The sequence below is a fragment of the Daktulosphaira vitifoliae genome, unplaced genomic scaffold (genome assembly GCF_025091365.1).
Source record: "Daktulosphaira vitifoliae isolate Bord-2020 unplaced genomic scaffold, ASM2509136v1 Scaffold_3, whole genome shotgun sequence".
Classification (NCBI taxonomy): domain Eukaryota; kingdom Metazoa; phylum Arthropoda; class Insecta; order Hemiptera; family Phylloxeridae; genus Daktulosphaira; species Daktulosphaira vitifoliae.
Window position 1 is genome coordinate 41,100,656 of NW_026099574.1, and position 21,155 is coordinate 41,121,810.

Consider the following 21,155-nt stretch of genomic DNA (forward strand, 5'->3'; position numbering starts at 1 on the left):
ATGATATATTGAATTACAAATACTTACAATTTTCAAATTTATACTATTCAAGTTTATAATATATACATAAAACTCATTACATTAATTACATTAAATTATATTATAATTTATATTTCACAAGTATTTCATGAAAATGTTGAATATGAATACATTTTAGATTAAAAATGTTTATTAACGATTTTTCATCGCCTTCAGCAACAAATAAAGAAAAATAGTTTCTTGAGTAGATATAAATATCTACCCAAGTTCACTAGAATATTTTTCGGTTTACCTCTAGTGAGACTATACAAATTTTGTAGGTAACAACGAATAACATGGTTTATTTAATAATTATGGAATAAATGGTAGGTCTGCATTACCCAATCAGAATAGATATGTGGAGCTGTTGTGGGTAGTCAGTGGCATAAGAACACAAATTTGACCTCAATACAAAAAACATTAAAAATCTCTTTCCACTGTAAAGTTAAAAAAATGCCACTGTGAATAGAATAATAAGGAATCATATCGTATGGCAAACATAATGTTATTATAATTTTGAGAGTAAAAATATTGACTAATATAATTTACTTAAATAATAAAGCTAATCTTCGTAGCAAATAACATGGATAATAATAATTATTAAAGAAGATTCTTAGCCAATAGTGTTCATTTATGATGAACATTTTTATATTAAAAATAGAATAACTGTCATTATAAGTTCTATATATTTATTGATAGGTGTAATTATAAATAGTCCTACACATAAATGCATAATTTCTATTTACATTATAAACATACATAAATATAATACATTTATGTATGTTTATATAGTCTATATTTTTTATTAAGTGTGTTATCATGTTTTTTATTCAGATAGTTTGTAGTTTTAGACTTAAAATGTATGTGTGATTTTCTTGAATAGTCTTAACTTTGTTGTGTACTAAAACTACATAATGTTTTACATAGTCGATAACCGAGCGGTCTTAGACCTTACTACAAAGCATGCACGTGTTGCTGACCAGAGTATAAATTATGGTTACGCCAAGTACACAGCTATTATAAGGCACGTAGTTTACAAACATAGAGTGGGCAGTACGTGTTCGCTTTTGAATGGCCGAACTTTTTTCAGACACTTTTTTTTTATTTGAACATACAGTAACGTTGTATAGACTCTTGTTTTGTGTTATTACTTTAGGATTGTTACTATCGGATTTACAATGGTAATTTACCAGTCAGTTGTATGGATCAAATTTTAAAAAGTATCTAACAACTGTTTGTTCGTTTTTAAGGAACTCCAGAAAAATAATAAGTGTCAATATTTAATATAATAAACGGTATTGATATCAATCGTAGATTGATTAAATGATTTTTTCAATTATTATCACTGAATGATGACTATAAATGTAAGTGATTATTTATTTAGTTGGTCATTTCAAGTACACTAACATTCGTGAACAACGTGTACTCATTGGTAATAAATTATGAATAATAAAGGAAGGACGTTGAGCAAAATTGATGGTTTTAACTGTTTTTACGACCAACACCCTCGTTCAAAATCTTATGTGCTTACTACGTTAATATTATATTAGTGCGTGAATAATTTTGAGTAATTTGTTTTTTGTTCTTTTTGAAAACTGTAGTTGAGCTGAATAAGGACAAAAACGATAAGGGTAATAATAATTAAAGACACCTTTGTCTGCTTGGCTTTGTTAGTGCTTCATTTTTTACTCTAGTTGATTAAAGTGAAATAATTATATGCGTCAGTTATTCTATTATCTTTAGCATCAAGCGATGTGAGCCTTCAAATGAACACAGTCTGATGGACAATGTCTATATGATGTATGCAGCGCATAATTATAGATGTACTAAATGTGATACTTTTTTTTTATATATAATATATATAAAAAAAAAGTAATATATTTTAAGTAATATATTTCAGGATCCGGTTGCTAATACTATTGCAGATAAAACTATTATATTATCAATATTAAGGATAAGTTTATTATTAAAATATTTAAGTTTAAGATTAAGTTGTTATAATTACGAAAATCATGAACATCGATATTTAATTGTTTAACTAGTTAAGTTGATCAAAATAGATTTCGAAACATAAAACAAACTCTCTATTTGAACTAAATAATATTACTTACATTAAGAATAAAAATAACGTTGAAACTATCACTCACGTTATAATGGCTGAGTGATCACGCCATAAAGAATGCAAACAATTAATTATTCAAGGTAATGTCACGATATTTAAGTAAACAACTGTTTAGTATTCTAAACAGCTATGCACCAAACAATAACGATCAATGGTTAAAGAGATTAAACAACCCCATACCTCGTTACTCATACAGTAAAAGCTACCATGTTGTCAGGTCAGAAAAACTACGTTCACCTTTGTTAAGCCATTTATAAGAAACGTGTAGTTTACTTGAAATTTGAATGAAAAAATAATTGTAAAAACACATTATATATAATGTATAAAACAACATGATACAACGTCAAACAGATGCCAATAATCGGAATGATTTTAGAATCTAACTTAATTGAATACGAATTCTGCGATGAACATTTATATTATAGCTATGCTTTTATTTATTGAACGAACACGTTGTTTTTATTCATATAATAAAAATAACAATTCCAGTATTATGTTTTTTTTTCAATCGATAAAATTACATTTCTTATTTTGGTTGAATAGTACTTAGAAATTCATATATTTGAATTCAATATTTCGTTCATAAAATTCGACGAATTATTATTGAAAAAAAAAAAAAATAAATAAATACAAAACAAACAAAATGGCTTATAATTGTTAAATGTATTAATTTTCAATCTTTAAATTAATGCAATAGATAGATGTACTAATTTTAATCAACGTATTGTGCACAACAAATGTTTTCACTATCCCCTTCAATATAAAATAATTGTATTTTCATCATGAATTAATTTCGTTTTTGAAATATATCTCCCTCACTCATTTAATAACGCTCTCATGCTCAATTATATTTATGAATATTTATAGATGTAAGTTGCATACTTATTAAAATCTTATAATAGAATTTTATTTTTAGGAATCTCCGTTTCTTAAGTTTTCATAAAGTGGGCAAACAGTTTAAGCGTTCTTATGAATTTCTAAGCATGATTATTGAGGTTCTAAAGTTTTAATCTACTTTGGTTAATATTTTAGATAACCGCCCTTAAAAGCACAAGTTACTTGCACCTATATGCATTACCATTAAATTATTAAAATAACTCAGATAAAAGGGAAAGTGGTATGTTTTAAAATGATACATTTAAATATATTTCAAAGTATAAACATTCATTTCAGAAATATTTATTTCTTATTATATAAATTTCAAAAATTATTCAGATTTTCAATTTATAGTGTAGTTAGTGTGATCTAAACATTAAATCTAAGTATTTAAAAATAAAAAAAAACGCCAGTTTTATGATAATTTTCTTGGTAAAAAAAAAAAAAATACTAATCAATATGTCATGTCTATCATTTTTGAAAATTACTACTGTAATGTTAAACCTATGAGTATGTATTACTTTCAAGATATTATTAGTACGAATTTAGATATGAAAAATCTGAACTTTTTTCAGTTTTGTTTTTCCTTGAACGTCTTTAAAGAAGTTTGTTCTAAACTTGTAATTGCCTCATATTAGAAAAACCGAGAAAAATGAACTATTGTCATTGAAAAGTACTCTTTTACCAGAACGCTGACAAAACTGTTCTTGAAAAGTGTATCCAAAGCGAAAAAGTTTTGAAAAGAAATATTTTACAGTTTTCAGAAGAATAACCGTTATATTTATTTGATAGAAGATGAAAGTGGGTATAGCACTGGTACTTTAGCACCGCATCAATATGTTGTTTGCGTATGGTTGTTTCCAAAACTTTTTCTACTCTATACTAGAGTAATTTGTAAGACATTATTGGCAGTATTAAAAATGCCAAATAAAGTGGAAAGATTTAGGTAAGTTGAATTTGTGGTTATATTTTCGTACGAAATTTTCACTTTTTTTAATAAAATTATAAATAATAAAACTTATAAATGCTAATAAGGCCCCAATGAATTGAAGCGTGCACTTATATATTTACTTGATATGTGAACTGTTGCAAAATACTTTTGTTTCTTAAAAGCTTTAACAAAAACATTCGTGATTATCGTTAAAATGATTATTTTCACTGTAACATGTTGATTATAACAACGTTCTTGTTGATTATGTGCTCGCGCTATTGTTATGGTTATAAATAAAAAATTTAGCCAGTTTAGTGGAGTGCGTTAATCAGGTAATATCGATATGGTGATAAACTCTATAAAGTAAATTTTTAATTACAAAATAATTAAAAAGTCAGTCTGAGATTTAATTTATAATATAGAACATAAAAAAAAATTTGAACAATATCATATTGATAATGTAAAAATTAATTTTTTTTGTGTATTCAAGTTTATTTTTGTTATGTGATCTATAATAAAATAATCTTTAATAAGATTATATAATACAATTCAAATACATTTTTTGTTCTTTACCTTCATTATTTAAATTGTACTTTCTCTGTAAAAATAATATTTTTGACTTGTATTTTCTTCTTTTTATCATTGAATAAATCTTCAGAAATTCTTTTTTTTACTTACTAAAAAGTTCCTTGTTTGAAACTTTAAAATAAAAAAATCGTTCAAAGTCAAAACTAAAATAAAAGTTGACAAGTTGGCTTGAATTATTAAGAATATTTTATCCAAAATAGATACTATATAGATTAATATAATATCGAATAGTTAACTGTTAGATACCGTAACTTTAGTGTTGTATGATTTTTAAAGTAGTCATAATAAGTAGCAGGTGCAATTTGGTTGACGTTAAGCTTACACTATCATACAAGTAAAAATATTAGCTGTTTACCAGAGCTCGTTTCGGGCTATTTAGGAGTTATCTCGTTATCTTTTATGAACATAAAATATATTTTGATTACTTATGCCCAAAAACGTTCCTTTCAATTTCAATTAATTTAAACATATGCCATAGTAAATATTTCCTAACTTCAATAATGAGTTAATTAATTATACGATGATCGGATATTTAGTTCTAATTTTAAGATGGACAGAAAATTCTGATAATGATTAATTATATTTATTTATTTTATTATACGTACCGAGTGTCTCAAATTACAATTTTTCAGGAAATTTCCTACAAAAAATGTTGATAGGTGGATGACAATTTCAAGACAAGTATTGATTGAGTTACAATCATTTTAATGCATAGAGTGGGTTTAAAACGCCAGTAGAGTATACGTATACATTAGAAGAGGTATACTCATCCAAACTATACCCACTCAATGTATTAAAATGCTTATAGATCGATGAGTACTTATTCTAATGTTTTGTAAGAAAAGAACTAAAGAATTACCGTTATAAATTTTTGAAAAATGAAAATATAAAAAAATTATTTCTTATTCTTTCTTATTAGAGACAAATATTAAAAACGTGGTTATTTACATTCAAAACACCTTATATACATTTTTATCTCTTAAAGTATAAAAAGTTTAAAAACTTTTATTGCCTCAGAAAATTAATATTTAAATAAATAATTAACAGTATCATGTGGTAGATTTAAACAGGAAAATATAATTATGATGGATGACATGATTACTTTATCTAGAGATTATGACACATTGACACATACCTTGTTATTAATTATAAATATTGTAAATTAATTTTTGCAATGTTTAATATAATGTATAAAAACAAATATTTACCCAAATTACAACATTGGAAAATTTAATTATTAAACAATGTGTGTTTTCTCTATTTTTATTGGATTATAGCATAAATACTTTAATTTTTAGCTTCCATGCGAATCTGAGAATGTATTAATTATAATACACCGATCCGAATTCTTTCAACAATACTTCAAAAGATAACAAATTTTAACTAATTAAAGAAAATTGAAAAAAATTCTCTCATTCCCTGTAAGTGATAAAAATTCCTCAAAAAATTACTACTTGAAAATGCCATAAATTTCGTCTTTTTTATTTAAAATTATCATAACTTTTTGAAAGACAAAGGAATAAAAATATTTTTTTATAACTTGATAATTTTTTTTTTTATTTAATATACATTTTTTGAAAATTTGACTGCTAACCTGCGTATAAGGGAGGATTTAAAATAGAAACTTGTCCACAAAAATTTATTTTTTTCAACATGGTTTTTGACACATTTTCTGTAAGTACTGCGACCTTTAATTATATGTAAAATTAAAACCTGTGTTATATACTATAAGTAAAAAAAAAATGTTCTTGGTGAATTGTCTTCTGTATAAATTTAAACAAAAAATCTTATTTTTGTATAAAATAATTACTGTTTTTAGTATTGTTTTATACATCAATTTTTTATTGTCAATTATTTATGCCTAATCTATAGGTCAAACAGAATAGTCAATTAAAATTACAGGTAGGTGTCCTCTTTAACCCTCATTAAAAAAAAATAATAATAAAAAAGATACAAGTGTTAGTTATAAATATTTTTAGAGAGAATTCGTTGTGTTTTTAATGGCAATGCATTAAGTATATTAAAAGGAAAGGACTGCCTTTTCCAAGAAAAATGTTATTTCTATCAATGGCTTATAATAAACTACAATTACAATTTCATAACTGATATAATAATTAACTAACAAAGGTCAGAATAATTGAGTAAAGAAAGTTAACTTTCTTTTATTTTGTTTTTATAAATCTATACTTAAAATTTTTATAGACGTTTGCCCTAGGGTTAACAAAATACGTATTTACATAATATTTTTTTATAATTTCTCATAAAAATTACAACATTAAATTATTAATTAGTATATAGTAAATCATAAAACTTGTAATCAGGATGTAATTAAGAAAATAAGAGCTGATGTTGCTTTTGGAATAATTTTACAATTCTTTTTCATAATTAAACACTATCAACAGATTTGCATCGAAGCATTTTTTTATTTTAACCACTATTAGATATCATCTATATTTGTCCCAATTATGAAATGTCTCCACTATATTGGGTTTTCTTTAATTAAAAATATATATTTGTATTTTACTTACAAAGTATAAATTTAGATTAAAAAAAAAAAAAATAAAAACCAAAGGAATTGATTTTAAAATTAAAATTGCCTATATATCTAAAACCAGATAAATATATAATACTTTTTTTTAATTTTTACATATAAAAGACAAGTATTAAAAAATTAATTTTTATTTATTGATACAACCCTGATTTTTAATGATAATTCATTGAGATTAAAGACTACCAAAGAAAAATCGTGTAAAAAAATAGCACTGAAAGTTTAATAGTAAAACGGACAACTGTATTATCTTTTTTTTTATCTAAAAAAACTTATATATCACGATCTATTTATTTCAAAAATTGAATTACTAACATAAAAAAGTAGGTACTCGTAAAATCAATACCTTTTAAATTTCACATCAAAGTTCATGTTATCGCATTTGCACTTACCAGATACAAAAAATTTTTTTTAGTATTTAAAAAAAATACTTTTTTAAGCTTTTTAATACTTGAAAAATAAATTTGTGTTATGAATATATACATAGAAGTACGTTTTTCGTTAAAATTTTCAATTATTTATCAATTTAGATTATTGAATTGAAATAGAGTTTCAATTCCGTATATTTATGTTTTTTATTTCATGAATGATCATGAAAGACTGAAAATTGTATACAATGATTATTTTAAAATGAAATGTAATGTAGTAAGCAGATATGTGATTTAAAATATTTTGCAGTTCACATAATATCCAAGCACTAAAGTCATTTTACATTTTTTAGATAATCGATGTCAAACGATAAAAAAAATCACTTTGTATGCAGCAATAGAGACATTTTAAAAGCACAATAAATTTTTTTAGTTACGTAAATAAACATAAAATAAAAAACATCGTGTGTAAGGATTTTACAGAAATTATTTTGAATCGCTAAAATATTGTTTTCTGATATTGGCAGAAAATTTATTTATATGCAGTTACTCATGTACAAATCAAAAAATGTATGGACTTTTCTAATAGCTTTTTTCAATAAGTTACTTTTATTTAAGATTTCAGTGAAATCGCCATTAATATTCCGAGTAGATCAATTGTTATGTTACTGGAAGTACTTTTAAAAGTATTTAAAAATATTTTTAAGAGCAATTTTGGATTGAATAGAATTTATTTATATACTAAATACTATGACTTTTTATCGATGAAAATAATTTTTATGCGCATCAAAATTATAACACATGATATAGTACGAGGGGGGGGGGGAAATAAATACTCGATATTGAAAAACATTTTGTCGATATAACTTAGACAACAAATAAAATTGAGTCGCCATAGTTAAGTCGACTGATCAAACACAATTCGTACATATTACATTAGCTACATTTTGATTTTAATCAACATACTAATGGATATAATGTTATTATTTCAGATTTCATTGGATTGTTTTTTAGAAAAACATGCGTGGTACGTTTGTTTGTGATATACCAACATTGCCTCAAGATAATTGCAATACATTCGATAATAAATTTAAGTGTGCTGTATTATACGTGTGGTTATTACAAAGGTCTGGAAACAAATTAAATTTTGCTGAGTTTCTTATTTGATAATTTATTCAATAAACGATGCTTCTTGTATGATTGCGTGACTTTTTTTTTTTAAATGTTGTTTCTAACCAATAAATTGTTCTTTAATATGTTTTTGTTTACTTCAAAATTATAAAATATAGTAACTTAATATTTATATTAGGAGTAGAAAAATTCATGAAAGAATATTTCAGAAAAGCTCAATTAGTGATGATCGCTTGAATTTTTTTCACATAATATTAAATTTTCTTTTTATCTCAAACGACCAAAAACTTTTATGGGTGGCTATCTCCTGGAAGGGACATATTATATCCTTCATTTTCTTGATATTCGTCTAAACAAGGATAATGTATGTTAAAAAAAAAATAAGAAATCCGTTTTGTATAAACAAATCCTTCACTTATTATTTAAATTTTTATTTGTATTAAGAAAATAAATTTACCTGATAGAAGTATGAAGCATAGAAAGAAAAACCACCATGTAAACACCATTCCTGAAGTAATCATATCCTTTTTGTTTAATTTTATTCTGTAACATAAACCCAAACAAAAAAGATATTAGTAAACTTTGCATTAAAATAATTATAAGTCTCTTTTTATGTTTAGATATTTGCTGTAAGTCCTATGTATGGGTTTAAGTTTCAAAAATATCTATATTAAATGGTAAGATATAGCTCAATAAAGTAAATTAATACAATTGAATTCATTTATTAATACTAATATTAAACATTAATATATTTAAATATATGCAATAACACCAAAGATTTAGTATATAAAATACAGTAGTATTAATGGCCACAAACTATACTTACCTTCCTAATTATATTTAAGGTTTTTTCAAAGTTTTTACAAACTATTATAATTAATATTATTAATCAATATTAAAAATAAACTTATTTTCAAATTAGTTCTTAAAATAAAAACAGCAGATAAATATGTATAATAAAAGTAATAATCTATAACAAGACACAAATATTACTAAAAGAAATGTGTAAAAGTGAAAATTTCACTTAATATGCTCTATTTTCCAAATAATAGTAATTATTTTCTTTTATTAGTTTTTAAACGTTAAATTAATATTAATTTAAAGTGGTTTTATTTAATGTAATAAAAATGCTCTTGTGTTTATTTTAAATTACTGTAAGTTATTATACCTTTTAAGTTTCGCAAAATATGTATTAATATTTACAAAAAATACTTAATGGCTGAATTAAATAATTATAAAAGACCTTCTATGACGCATGGCAAAGTTTTAATATTCTAACTTTAATATACGTTCTGCAAAGGTTAATATTTCATTTTTTTTTACATATAAGCCACTACTTTAATTCATTACCATTTATAAGTATTCTTACATCTCTAGCAACCAAATAACATAAACAAATATAAAAGTAAAATGTTAATGATTTTTTTTGGAATTATTTGAAAGAATATTCTTTAGTAAAGTGAGTTATCAAATCAAGCGTAAAAAACTAATATTTTAATAGTTTTTTTTTTTTTATAATAATTATTAAAAAATATATAGTTATTAAAAACTTCATTAATCTATGAATAAAAAAAGCCTTATAAGTGTGTTTTTATTCAAAGTACACTAAGCAAACCAAGATTGATTTAAAAGTTTAGAATACTCATTTGTTGTGAAACTTGAAACAATTCTCATTAGTGGCGTAACTTAAGTAAAAATCCAGAGGATACTGGATGCTATGTAAGGTTTACAAAGCCGTGGGTGGTGGTGCTCCCCACACCTACAATCAACCACATTAATATAGATAATTGAACTAACAATTATGATTAATTGGTGGCATAGTATTGAAGTATGCATAAAATAACGTTTTAATTTGCTGCAATAGTTGTATAATGTAAACGTAATACAAAAAAAAATATTGATATAGAAAAATACTGACTATCATTTTTTATAAATAAATAAACTTCTTTAAAACTACGAGTATTATAATTTAAGGAAGACACTACTGATGAAGTATCTACTACCACTACCAGTAGTTGCGTCATTAGTTCTTATAATATCATGAAATTTACAGATAATTTAATTTTAATTGAAAGACAAGCATTGAAGTTTTTATTTAAGAACAGCGCTTATTATAATATTTTAGACAAAAAAATGTTTAAAAAGGTAATTTATTCCCACAGTTTTTTTCAGATAGATTGTAGATAGTATGCACACCTGTTGTAGGGTTAACTTAGGGTTATCGATTTTCAAGTTTGCGTGCGCTAGGTATTTAACTTCCAACGCCGGAAAAACGTGTTGCTCGATTCAAAAGTCAAAGGCCCATAATAAAAATAGGAAGATTTGTTGCTGTTCGACCCTATGTTTTTCTTTAATGTTATTTGTTTTATTGTCGAAATAAATAACAATTATTAATTTGCTCTGTTTATATACTTAATATAACACTCATTTACTCGTTTGATTCAATATCAATGATAAATAATAATAAAACAGATACTATGCACAGTTTTCCTCATGTTTAAATTCTTCTGTTCTATTTTTAAATAAATAATATACTGACAATAAAAATGTATTTATTTTGTTGATTATTTTTGAATTTATCTTTACTGTACTTAATGGTTCGCAATACTATCGAAAACTAAATAAGTGAAAAAAGTATTGTAATCAAGAAAAAACAGTGCAATTTTATTTGAGCATAATTAACTGAATGGAATGTGAGTAAAAAAGGTAAAACAATGAATTTTTAACTGTGCTAATGGAATACCCAGTAAGCTAAAAGGACGCGCAATAGCAGTAGAGGTGGTAGATTTGAATATTTATAAAGCATATAACGACAAAAAACTTTATACAAACAAAAAAGCTAATTTGAATATTAGACGAATAAGTAAAATAAAAATTCTATTTAAGTAAGTTTAAAAATCATCTGTGGATTTCTTAAAAAGGTAATTTTTCTAAAATAAAAGTACATGAAATCTTATTTTTGTAAAAATATTTGGTCTGCATATCCAAGTAGTTTGGCAATAACATATTGTACAAACCACTTTTTCATTAACACAAATTATACATTATTTGTGTATGTAGTAATTGCGTAGTTTCATTGCTACACGCACATTTCAAGATTTAATATTATATTTATAATATACTATGTATGGAATGGAGAATATGATGATATAAATTACATACAGTTCTTGAGTAAGAGTACTTATAACCTACTAGAGTCATATAGAAACCTTGTAGAATGGTATAGGATTTATAAGTATGAGAATATAAGAGTTAAGGGAAGATTATGTAAAGATAAACAGGTATAATAAGATTGCTAAGAACACTTTTGAATTAAACAAAAAATGTTGTATCATTACATGAAAAAAGTTACTTTATGTTATACTAAGATTTTTTATGCTAAAATTTTATCCTCTAAAATAGTTCTAAGGATTGAAAAAGCACGTCCTTATTTTAAAGTAAAAATAGGATTTTTTAAACAATAGAAATATAGGCAATTTTATATATGAAAAGTAAGTTTTTTTTAATACTAAATTCAATGAATCGTTCTTTAAACATTTTTTTTTATTTTATGCCAGCTTAAAGGTGCAATTGTAAAGCGTTAAAAGCATGATAAAAAAATGTTGATTTCTATTAACAGAGTTATCCGTTATCACAACCCAGTCAATTACTTACAAAATAAAAATACCTTTATAAGATATAAAGGATGGATAAAATACTATAGTATATAGTACTATAATACTAAAGTAATTAATAATAAATAAATTGAAAAATATATGTAACTAAACAAACTCCGAAATTATTTTTATTTTGTGAATAACTGAATGTATTTTATAAACAAATGACTGTGCATATTTTATTCATGAAGGTAATGAGATTTTTAAAAACTTAATAACATTTCTAGATGATAAGCATACGCTACTGACGTAGAAATGTTGAATGTTTCACTAATATTTGATAAATAAGTACGAAATATGCAAACTATTATATAAATTAAAAAAAAAAAATTCTTGTAAAAAAAGTATTAAATGTTTAAACATCTGATAACTTTCAATTGGACGTTAATTTTTTTTATGTAATTTTGTATAAAAATTATAGGAAATGTGATTTGCGTTGCTTTAATATCTTTTTTTAATTGAAATTAAAAAAGAGACCTATAAAGTTATGCCTGATTTGTTGATTTGAGTCAACGAGTCGACATATGGAATAATTATACAAGAATGTGATATGTAAATGCGTTATCAGTTTTTTTTTTTGTTTTAAAGGGATATTAATTAGTTTTGTTACCTATTTGTTATTATATAATAATAATTGATCACTTGTGACTAATATTAATTTAAAACCAAAAAAATATTTAGCTTAAAAAACCATAAAAATTACTAAAAAATCGACTATACGTATTTCGTTAACAATATTACCATTAGAGCTAAACTGTAATTTAAACATTTTTATGACTTTTTGAGTTAAATATTTTAAATATTTAAATGTTTAAATTAATATGTTAAATATAATTTTAAATAATATTTATTAATGTTTTATAATATCATGTTTGTAATTTGAGATAACAAAAAATATCGCAATTTCATTTTATTACTTTTGTATTTTTTTCAATATTATATTAAGTTGGATGTGATTTGTAAATGAAATAATTTTGCTTCGGGTCTACGATAGTAATACTTTGATATTTGCTTTATTTATTAGACAAAGCATGTAAATGTATTAATGTTTTTCTTGATGTAAAAGCGCTACGCTCTCTTTGAATTATATCGTAGATGTTTAATAATAATAACGTGCTGTAAGTAACTCCACTGCATTAACGTTACTACCGTTTTCACCTCCTCTCTATTAAAGCAGAAAGAACATTTATTTATTTACCTCTGACATAATACAAAGGTTAATGAATATACAATAAATGGACTTTTGAAACTCGGTTACAAAAAATAGAGCAAGCGAAAATATCTAAGTTCAAATAAGGATGCTAATTATTTTCTTTAGCTTAAGTAACTTATTAAAATTTTTTACTATTTCATGTGTAGCATAAACACTAATTCTATCATCCATAAGTAAGAATAATAAACCTATTTCTTATAAGTAATGCTGATGAATATTTAGGAAATCTAAATTACTCACAATTCATAGTTTTCTTAGAATTTTAGTTTTTAACTAAACTGTGATGGAAATTAATTTTTATTTTTCTGTACTTGCACTAAATGCGCCATGAAACTTTTAAATAAATATATTATTAAGTAAATTCACGTTTATTTTATCACTTTTTCGTATAATATTTTATTAATTATTTAAACATAGTTTCCAACTATCTCGGATGTCGTTAAAGAAAGTTTCAAAATTGTTAATTGACTTCACCATAATTTTTCTATTTTCATTGCTTATCTATAGTAAAAAATCTCAATATTTTCGAGTACGTATCTAGTATGTTTTGTACAACAACGATATTTTTTGTACTATAAATAACAAAAAATTATGGGATTGTTAAAAATGTAAATATATATAAATGTATTAAAACTGAAACGTTTTTATGATGTCCTGAAAAAATTGAAAAACTTTAAAAATACCTGACAGAAGGTATGATTAGATACCAATTGCTTTACAGCAACTTTTTTTTAATGTATTCTTATGTGGGCGTGTTTCAAGACATGGTTAACAAGTAACAGAAAAATGTTAAAAGTTTTGTAATATTCATTTTAAATGTGATTTTCACACTTGCTGAGGTATGCCGAAGCAACTCGCTTCGAGAGAATAACATCGTTAGAGCATATCACAATCACAACGATGGCAATGATAATGATGATGATAAAAAGAGCGTTACGTGAAAACAAGATTCTGGCATCTAATCCAATTTTCAGTCAGGGACATTTGAAAAGTTGAGAAAATTAAATTTCAAAATGCTCTTGGAGTTTGGGCACGCATTTCCCTACACGAGCCCGTGCATTTTTGACTGGTAACAATATTGTTACTTTAGTATCATTTAATCCTATTTGTTTCCAAAAGTAACACTGATACAAGAAAATTACTTCATTGAATCTAGAAGCTTTAATTTTCAATGCAAAATATTTCTTTGCAGTTATTTGAATATTTCTTACCATTTATTGGTACAATTATAACAAATTATTTTTTTCAAAATTAGTTTGTTTTAGTATTACAATAATTTTATTGTTAACTTTGAATGTTTGCATATTGCAATAATCTTAAAATCAAATTAAGAAGCATGCATATTTTTTGTCAGTCGTGCAGAAGTTGATTTTTCAATATTTAATTTATGATTTTCTTTGAATTGTAATATATAGTCCTAAATATTTATGATTTGGAGAATTGAATGGAATGGAGAATTTTTATTTAAATATATTCTTGGGTTTCACATTATTAATTAAAACAATCATTTAATTTGATATTCTAAATTAGATCGAATCAAAATAAAATATAAGCAGAAATATTACAGTTTGATTACATAAGAAAACAATTAATTCTATGTAATTTCTGAATTTAAACTGAAAGTTTTCTACTAAAAGTATTCTAAGTCAACATATAGTTTATACATTTATTACAGTATAATATAAAATAATTATTAAAATTATGTTCATAAATTTTTATATGCATTTTCGTAACATAAACAATTATTAACGTAAGACTTATGAGATTGTTTAACATTGTCTATATTGTAATTTTCTATAACACTTTGTGTTATAGAAAATGATAGCGATTTTAATTAGACCTCAGTTTTACGAAACTTAGACAAACCTAAACAAAAGACCGTTTAAAAGGATATTGATTAAAAATAAAATGTTTTGTGGTTGCGTATTAAGAAAATCTACTTAGAAATTGATATATACGCTTGTTTGGTGAATAATTCTTGAATGAAAAATACAAAGAAGAATATAATTTATGTTTCTCGGTTAGCATTAAATGTACAAAAATCAGACTCCATATAAATGTTTTTGTTGAAATAATAAGTACACTAAAAAGAGACTTTGGATAGACATTTTGTAAATATTTTGACTCAGCGTGTCATTTCAAGATTAGGGATAAAACAAGCTGCTAAAATTACTAAGGGAAAAAACTTATATCCAGAATCTACCCTAAAGTTCTTGTAAATTAGACTAAACGAAGCAGAATTGAAAATTGTGCTTGAAAGTTTTTATAAAGTTCTGGAATTATGCGTTTTGCCTTTCTAACGTTATTGTATATATTTGTCTAAAAAGAAATATTCACTTGTCTATGGTACTCAACTAGAATATACTTGCTAAATTTCATTTACTATTTTAGCTATAGTTTTAATTTTCAGTTTCCTTTATAAAATAATAGTATATCATTAAAAATAACCCCTTAATGTATTAATAAGTGAATTTCATGTTTTTTTTTTACAAAAAAATCAAATAAAAGTAATAATCAAACCACACCCTTAAAATACTCTCTATAGTAATATATAGAAAAAGTTGAGTTTTATAACGACAAACAGATAAAATGATAGGTTGGTAGACTTTATCAAATCTTATTATTATTCTTTAATATTTGTGTTTCAAAATCTATTGTATAATTTGAAATTTGATTATCTTTGGTTTATAATTGGGTTGCAATTTAATACAAAAAAGTACACTACCTTTTTAAAACATACGATAACTTTATTTATAATTAATAGTGCTGTAGTAATTTAATGAAAGTNAATCTTATTATTATTCTTTAATATTTGTGTTTCAAAATCTATTGTATAATTTGAAATTTGATTATCTTTGGTTTATAATTGGATTGCAATTTAATACAAAAAAGTACACTACCTTTTTAAAGCATACGATAACTTTATTTATAATTAATAGTGCTGTAGTAATTTAATGAAAGTATAACGTTAATTGACAGTTTTTTTATGGATAGAAACGGTTAACAAGTAATTTTTTTAATAGAATTTAAAAAATCATGGTAATTATTTCTTAAATAGAAACCATTTATTGAAATTTATAAATTATTCTACAAATCTGAGTTGCTAGTTTAATTAAATTAATTAACATTGCGTGTAAAAACATTTTCAATGTTTGAAAGAATATCGTTTAACTTATTTGCACGTGTACTCTCACAATTACTAAAAGTAATGATTATTATCACATTTGTCCACTTTGTTAGTGAATTACACTCTCTATCAGTTAAATTAGATGTTGTGCACCCTTTGACCTTTCATTTTTATTACTTTTTTTAAATATATATATATATATATAAATATTTTATTTATGATATCAGTCTTTAAGAGCTAAAAACAAGTATATCGAAAGTTCATTATATTATACTTTACAAAAAAAAATGATGAAACATGACGTCAAATAAACACGAATTAAAATGCATATATGTTATTAAAAAAACCTAGTTTAAATGAATATCAACACTACCGTGGATTTTTACCATTGTGTACTTGGTTTATGGTTTTGTTTTATTTGTAATTATATTATATTTTTTTCTTTAATTATTTTTTATAAAAAAATTTCATTATTTTTCAATAATGTTGAATTTATTTCTCTTTTTATGGGTTAAAAGAGGAAATAATTGGATGGTAAATTTTATATACTGTTTAATTAGGCTTTTATTTATAGACGCTAAGTTTTTTTTAGTTAGTGAAAAGTTATAAGAGAAAAAAAATATTGTTAAATTTCTTGTTTTTGTTATGATATTGATTTCACATCAGCACCTACTTATTTCTTTAGTGAGCTAAAGAATTTTTATATTGAATAGACTAGATTAAGAAAGGTTTCCTTTAGCACTATATATATAAATTTGACATAACTATAGTTGAAAAATAAGTATTTTAAACTTAAGTTACTTTAATAAAAAATTGATTTTTGAATATATTATTTCAATTAATTAATAACTCTTTAACTTAAAGTACTAAAAAACAAAATGATTTAAGTGTGTACTTTGGATATATAAGTAATCTTAGTAAATCTTTTAAAAATATACATCTTTTCTTTCATCTTATTTTATTTTCAGATATTTGATACTCATTTTTAAGTATTTTGTATGTACGTGTCTTTGGTAAATAATATTATTTTTTGGTTAATTTATTCTAAGCACTAGGTAGCATGGAATGGCTGACCTAATTATTCTTGTTTTCGCATTATATAACTACTGGCGTTTATTTTGAACACTTAAGTTATTAAAATAATGATTAGCAAAACATTTTTTTGGTCTTGATTTGGTAATTTTGCTGTATATTTTAATAATAATTGCAATTAAAACGTAGAATTAACAGGAGGTTCAAATAAAATTACCGAACAGTAAAATCATACGCATATAATGTAAAATAATGATACTAAAATGTATATAAATATATATGTGTAAATAATACTAATTAAACATACTGATGGAACTATGATAATTATAAAAAACTATATTTATATAAAATGTAGTAGGAAAAAAATAAACGATTAAAAATAACTAAGGTTAGGACAACGTAAATTGACTGGTCAAATCAAAGAGATTTTGATCTTTCTTAATATGGCAAAATAAAAAAAAATTAAAATCTGTAATTAAATCTTAAACTTTATTATAGAATAAGGTCTTTTTGTACATTAGTAAAAGTAATTTTATGAAAGTTTTGTTTTACTTTTTTTCAAGGTTGGATAGTAACGCATCAAACGTTTGGAAGTCAAGTTATTTTAATTTATCTAGAACATATAAGGAGTAACTTAAGTTTTATTTTTTAATAAGTTAAGTAAGTGTTCAAAATTGTGGTAATTAAACTATTTATTTTAGTATCGAAATGAAATGAAATTTAAAATTATAGAAAAACTGTATGAATCGTGCTGCAAGTTAATGTATTAGACTGTTTATATTACGAACAGCAATAATAGAGTTATTTATGATTTTAAATGGTACTATAAAATTTTTAAATTTTATTGTTGTAGTTTTTATAGTAAATAGTTGTAATTTATTTTTCCTGATGAAAAAAATACATTTTATAAATCAGAAAAAATTATTTGAAACAACTATTGACTAATTAATTAACATCACAAGTTAGAAAAATGATTCACAACCTAAATTTTAAATTAAAGGAAAACTGATGGTTTGTTTAAAACATTTTTAGACCAAATTTTACCATTTGACACTTTAAAATAAAGTCACTTAATCGTAAAAAATGTTACTGATCAAAAATCATACCCTAAATTAAACAAATAAAAGATTTATGATCATCTATCGAGACCTGTAAAAAAATGTATTTCTTCCTTTAACTTTATCAATAGTTAGTTCTGTTTTTTTTATTAGCACACATTATATCGATATGCGCAGTAAACAGAAAGACAGTAGATCACTTTTTTTAAATTTTCAGCAAAAATAAAATTTATTCTCAGATTATACCCTATATTGTTTGACAATTTTCTAAGTAGTTTAATTTCGATTAAAACGAAATTTTCGTTATTTCTATGAAAATTATTATAAAAAGAGTAAAACATAAATCCAAATACCTCATAATCTCAAAGTTAAGTATTTTGAGATATTCGTTGTGCATGACGATGTATCATATATCATATATATATATATATATAATATCATATAAAGTATAGTTATTTTTATCATTTAATGATGTAGAAAAAAATTTAAACAGTATTACTATCAATCTTTTGTGTCAAGCTAATCGTATAAACCCAAAACAAACAGTTGTAACATACTACCAGTGAACGTTAAAATATCATGTACGTATTCAATTGTATCTTATTACATAACATTATTGTTTTAAGTAGTTTTAATCTACTAATTGAGAACACTAAAGACAAAATTAGATTAATAGTTTTATCATTTAAAATAGGATTTTTATTTTTCATATTATATTTTTTTATAAAATGCAGAGAAACAATTAACAGCTGTTATCAGCAAAATAATCATGAAAATTTAAAACAGAATTCATCCAAAATTTGTTGTTTTAAATCTGTTAAAACAGTTTAAAAGTTTCACGACTTAAGTTTAGACACTTTGTATCCTTGTTATACGTGTTCGTTTTTCAGTAGTGAGTACAGGCTTATACTGACTATATCTACAGGATCATATTTGGCTTTATACTCATATATAAGTTCAACATGTCCAAAGACGCAAAGCGTCAAATTCAGAAGGACACACGAGTAGGGAAAATGTGAGTTTTATAAGCGAAAGATCTTCTTTTTCTAATCACTTGACAAGTAAAAAAATGTTTGAATATTTTATAGATATACAAAAAAATTTTTTATACGGAGCACAAAAAACTTAAAAAAGATAAGTTAATTTCAGATTATTTATTGAGTAAAGCATGAAGGTACTAAAAAGAATCATAATATAATTTTACAATATGTATATTGTACATAGCTGTAAGTAAGTTATTTAAGCTTATATTAATTAGATAACCTAATTTTTTGAAGAGTACCAATTAACTTTAGAATGTTATGTTCTATAAAATAAAGTCCATTAAATTTGTTTAACTAATCATTATTTTGAAATTTAGTGAGCTTTATAAAACTTTTTAACAAAAAATAATTAACACCCTTTAAAAAGAATTTCATTGGAAATTGAAATTTTATTTTTCTAAAATAAATTTGATTCAATTATTTAATATTTATTTTGACCGCTTGACAAGAAAGACAGAAGCAAACTAGAAGTGTTAGAGTTATGGATATGGAGAAAAATGACAAACACAAAATGTATAGACAAGAAAAGAAATGTACAAGTACTAGAAGTAGTACGAGAAGAAAGACAGCTAATGAAGGTGATTGGATCAAGAAAAATACAGTTAATCGGACACAAAATCCAACACAATGACAATCTTCGAAGGAAAAATAACTGGGAAGAAATCAAAAGGACGCCCAAGGAAACAACATTTTGAACATATCCTGAAACTCATGAACTGTGCGTCTTTTGTTTCACTGAAGAATTTGGCGTCAAACAGAGAGGAGTGGCATTACTTTTAATCGATGATGATGATAGTTAAATAATAATAATAACATAGTTTTTAAGGACAAATAGTGTGTAAATACAATCAATAAATAATAGCACATGGCACAATAAAACAATGTTATGACAAAATAATATATTTTACATAGCAATACGTTTGTTTAATTTGATTTTCAATGTTGTAATTTTTATGTTATATGGTATCTAGTACGAGTAAATTATATGAAACAATGCATTTGATTTATTATTGATAGCATTAAAAATATGTTTTTTTTACGCACAATAGAGTACTTTGAATAATAAATTAATAAAATAACTTCATTTGTTTTTCAGGCATTAAATAGTTCTAAATTTCAGACAAATTACACATATGATTAAATAAATAATTATTTATTTAAATAATCATTATAATCATATATAAAAAAAATTTACAGAAAAACTAATTATAATAAACATATAATGAGATCATAAAACGTTTTGTTGAAATATGCTCTTTTTCCAAATATTGTTGGATAATTAATATACTACTTCCAAATCCTTTGAATTAGGACGAAAAAACTATTTTTATAAGGTTTAATAAATAATGTTTAATTTTTTAAATATTACACTGAACATTTTATCTTGTTGTAAACTTTAAACTTCTTAATAAACTTATTAGGCCTTTGGCAAAAGCGATATAAC

At 23.7% G+C, this 21,155-nt stretch overlaps 1 protein-coding gene across 1 annotated transcript in view; it reads right to left on the reverse strand.

Moving 5' to 3' along the window:
- LOC126902263 (uncharacterized) overlaps positions 1-21,155 on the reverse strand; it is an 83,565-nt gene that overhangs the window by 43,945 nt on the left and 18,465 nt on the right. Inside the window, exon 2 of the mRNA XM_050679348.1 lies at positions 9,040-9,125. Within this exon, the coding sequence (XP_050535305.1) occupies positions 9,040-9,103 (64 nt within the window). The 5' untranslated portion in view covers positions 9,104-9,125. The remainder of the gene's footprint in view (positions 1-9,039; positions 9,126-21,155) is intronic.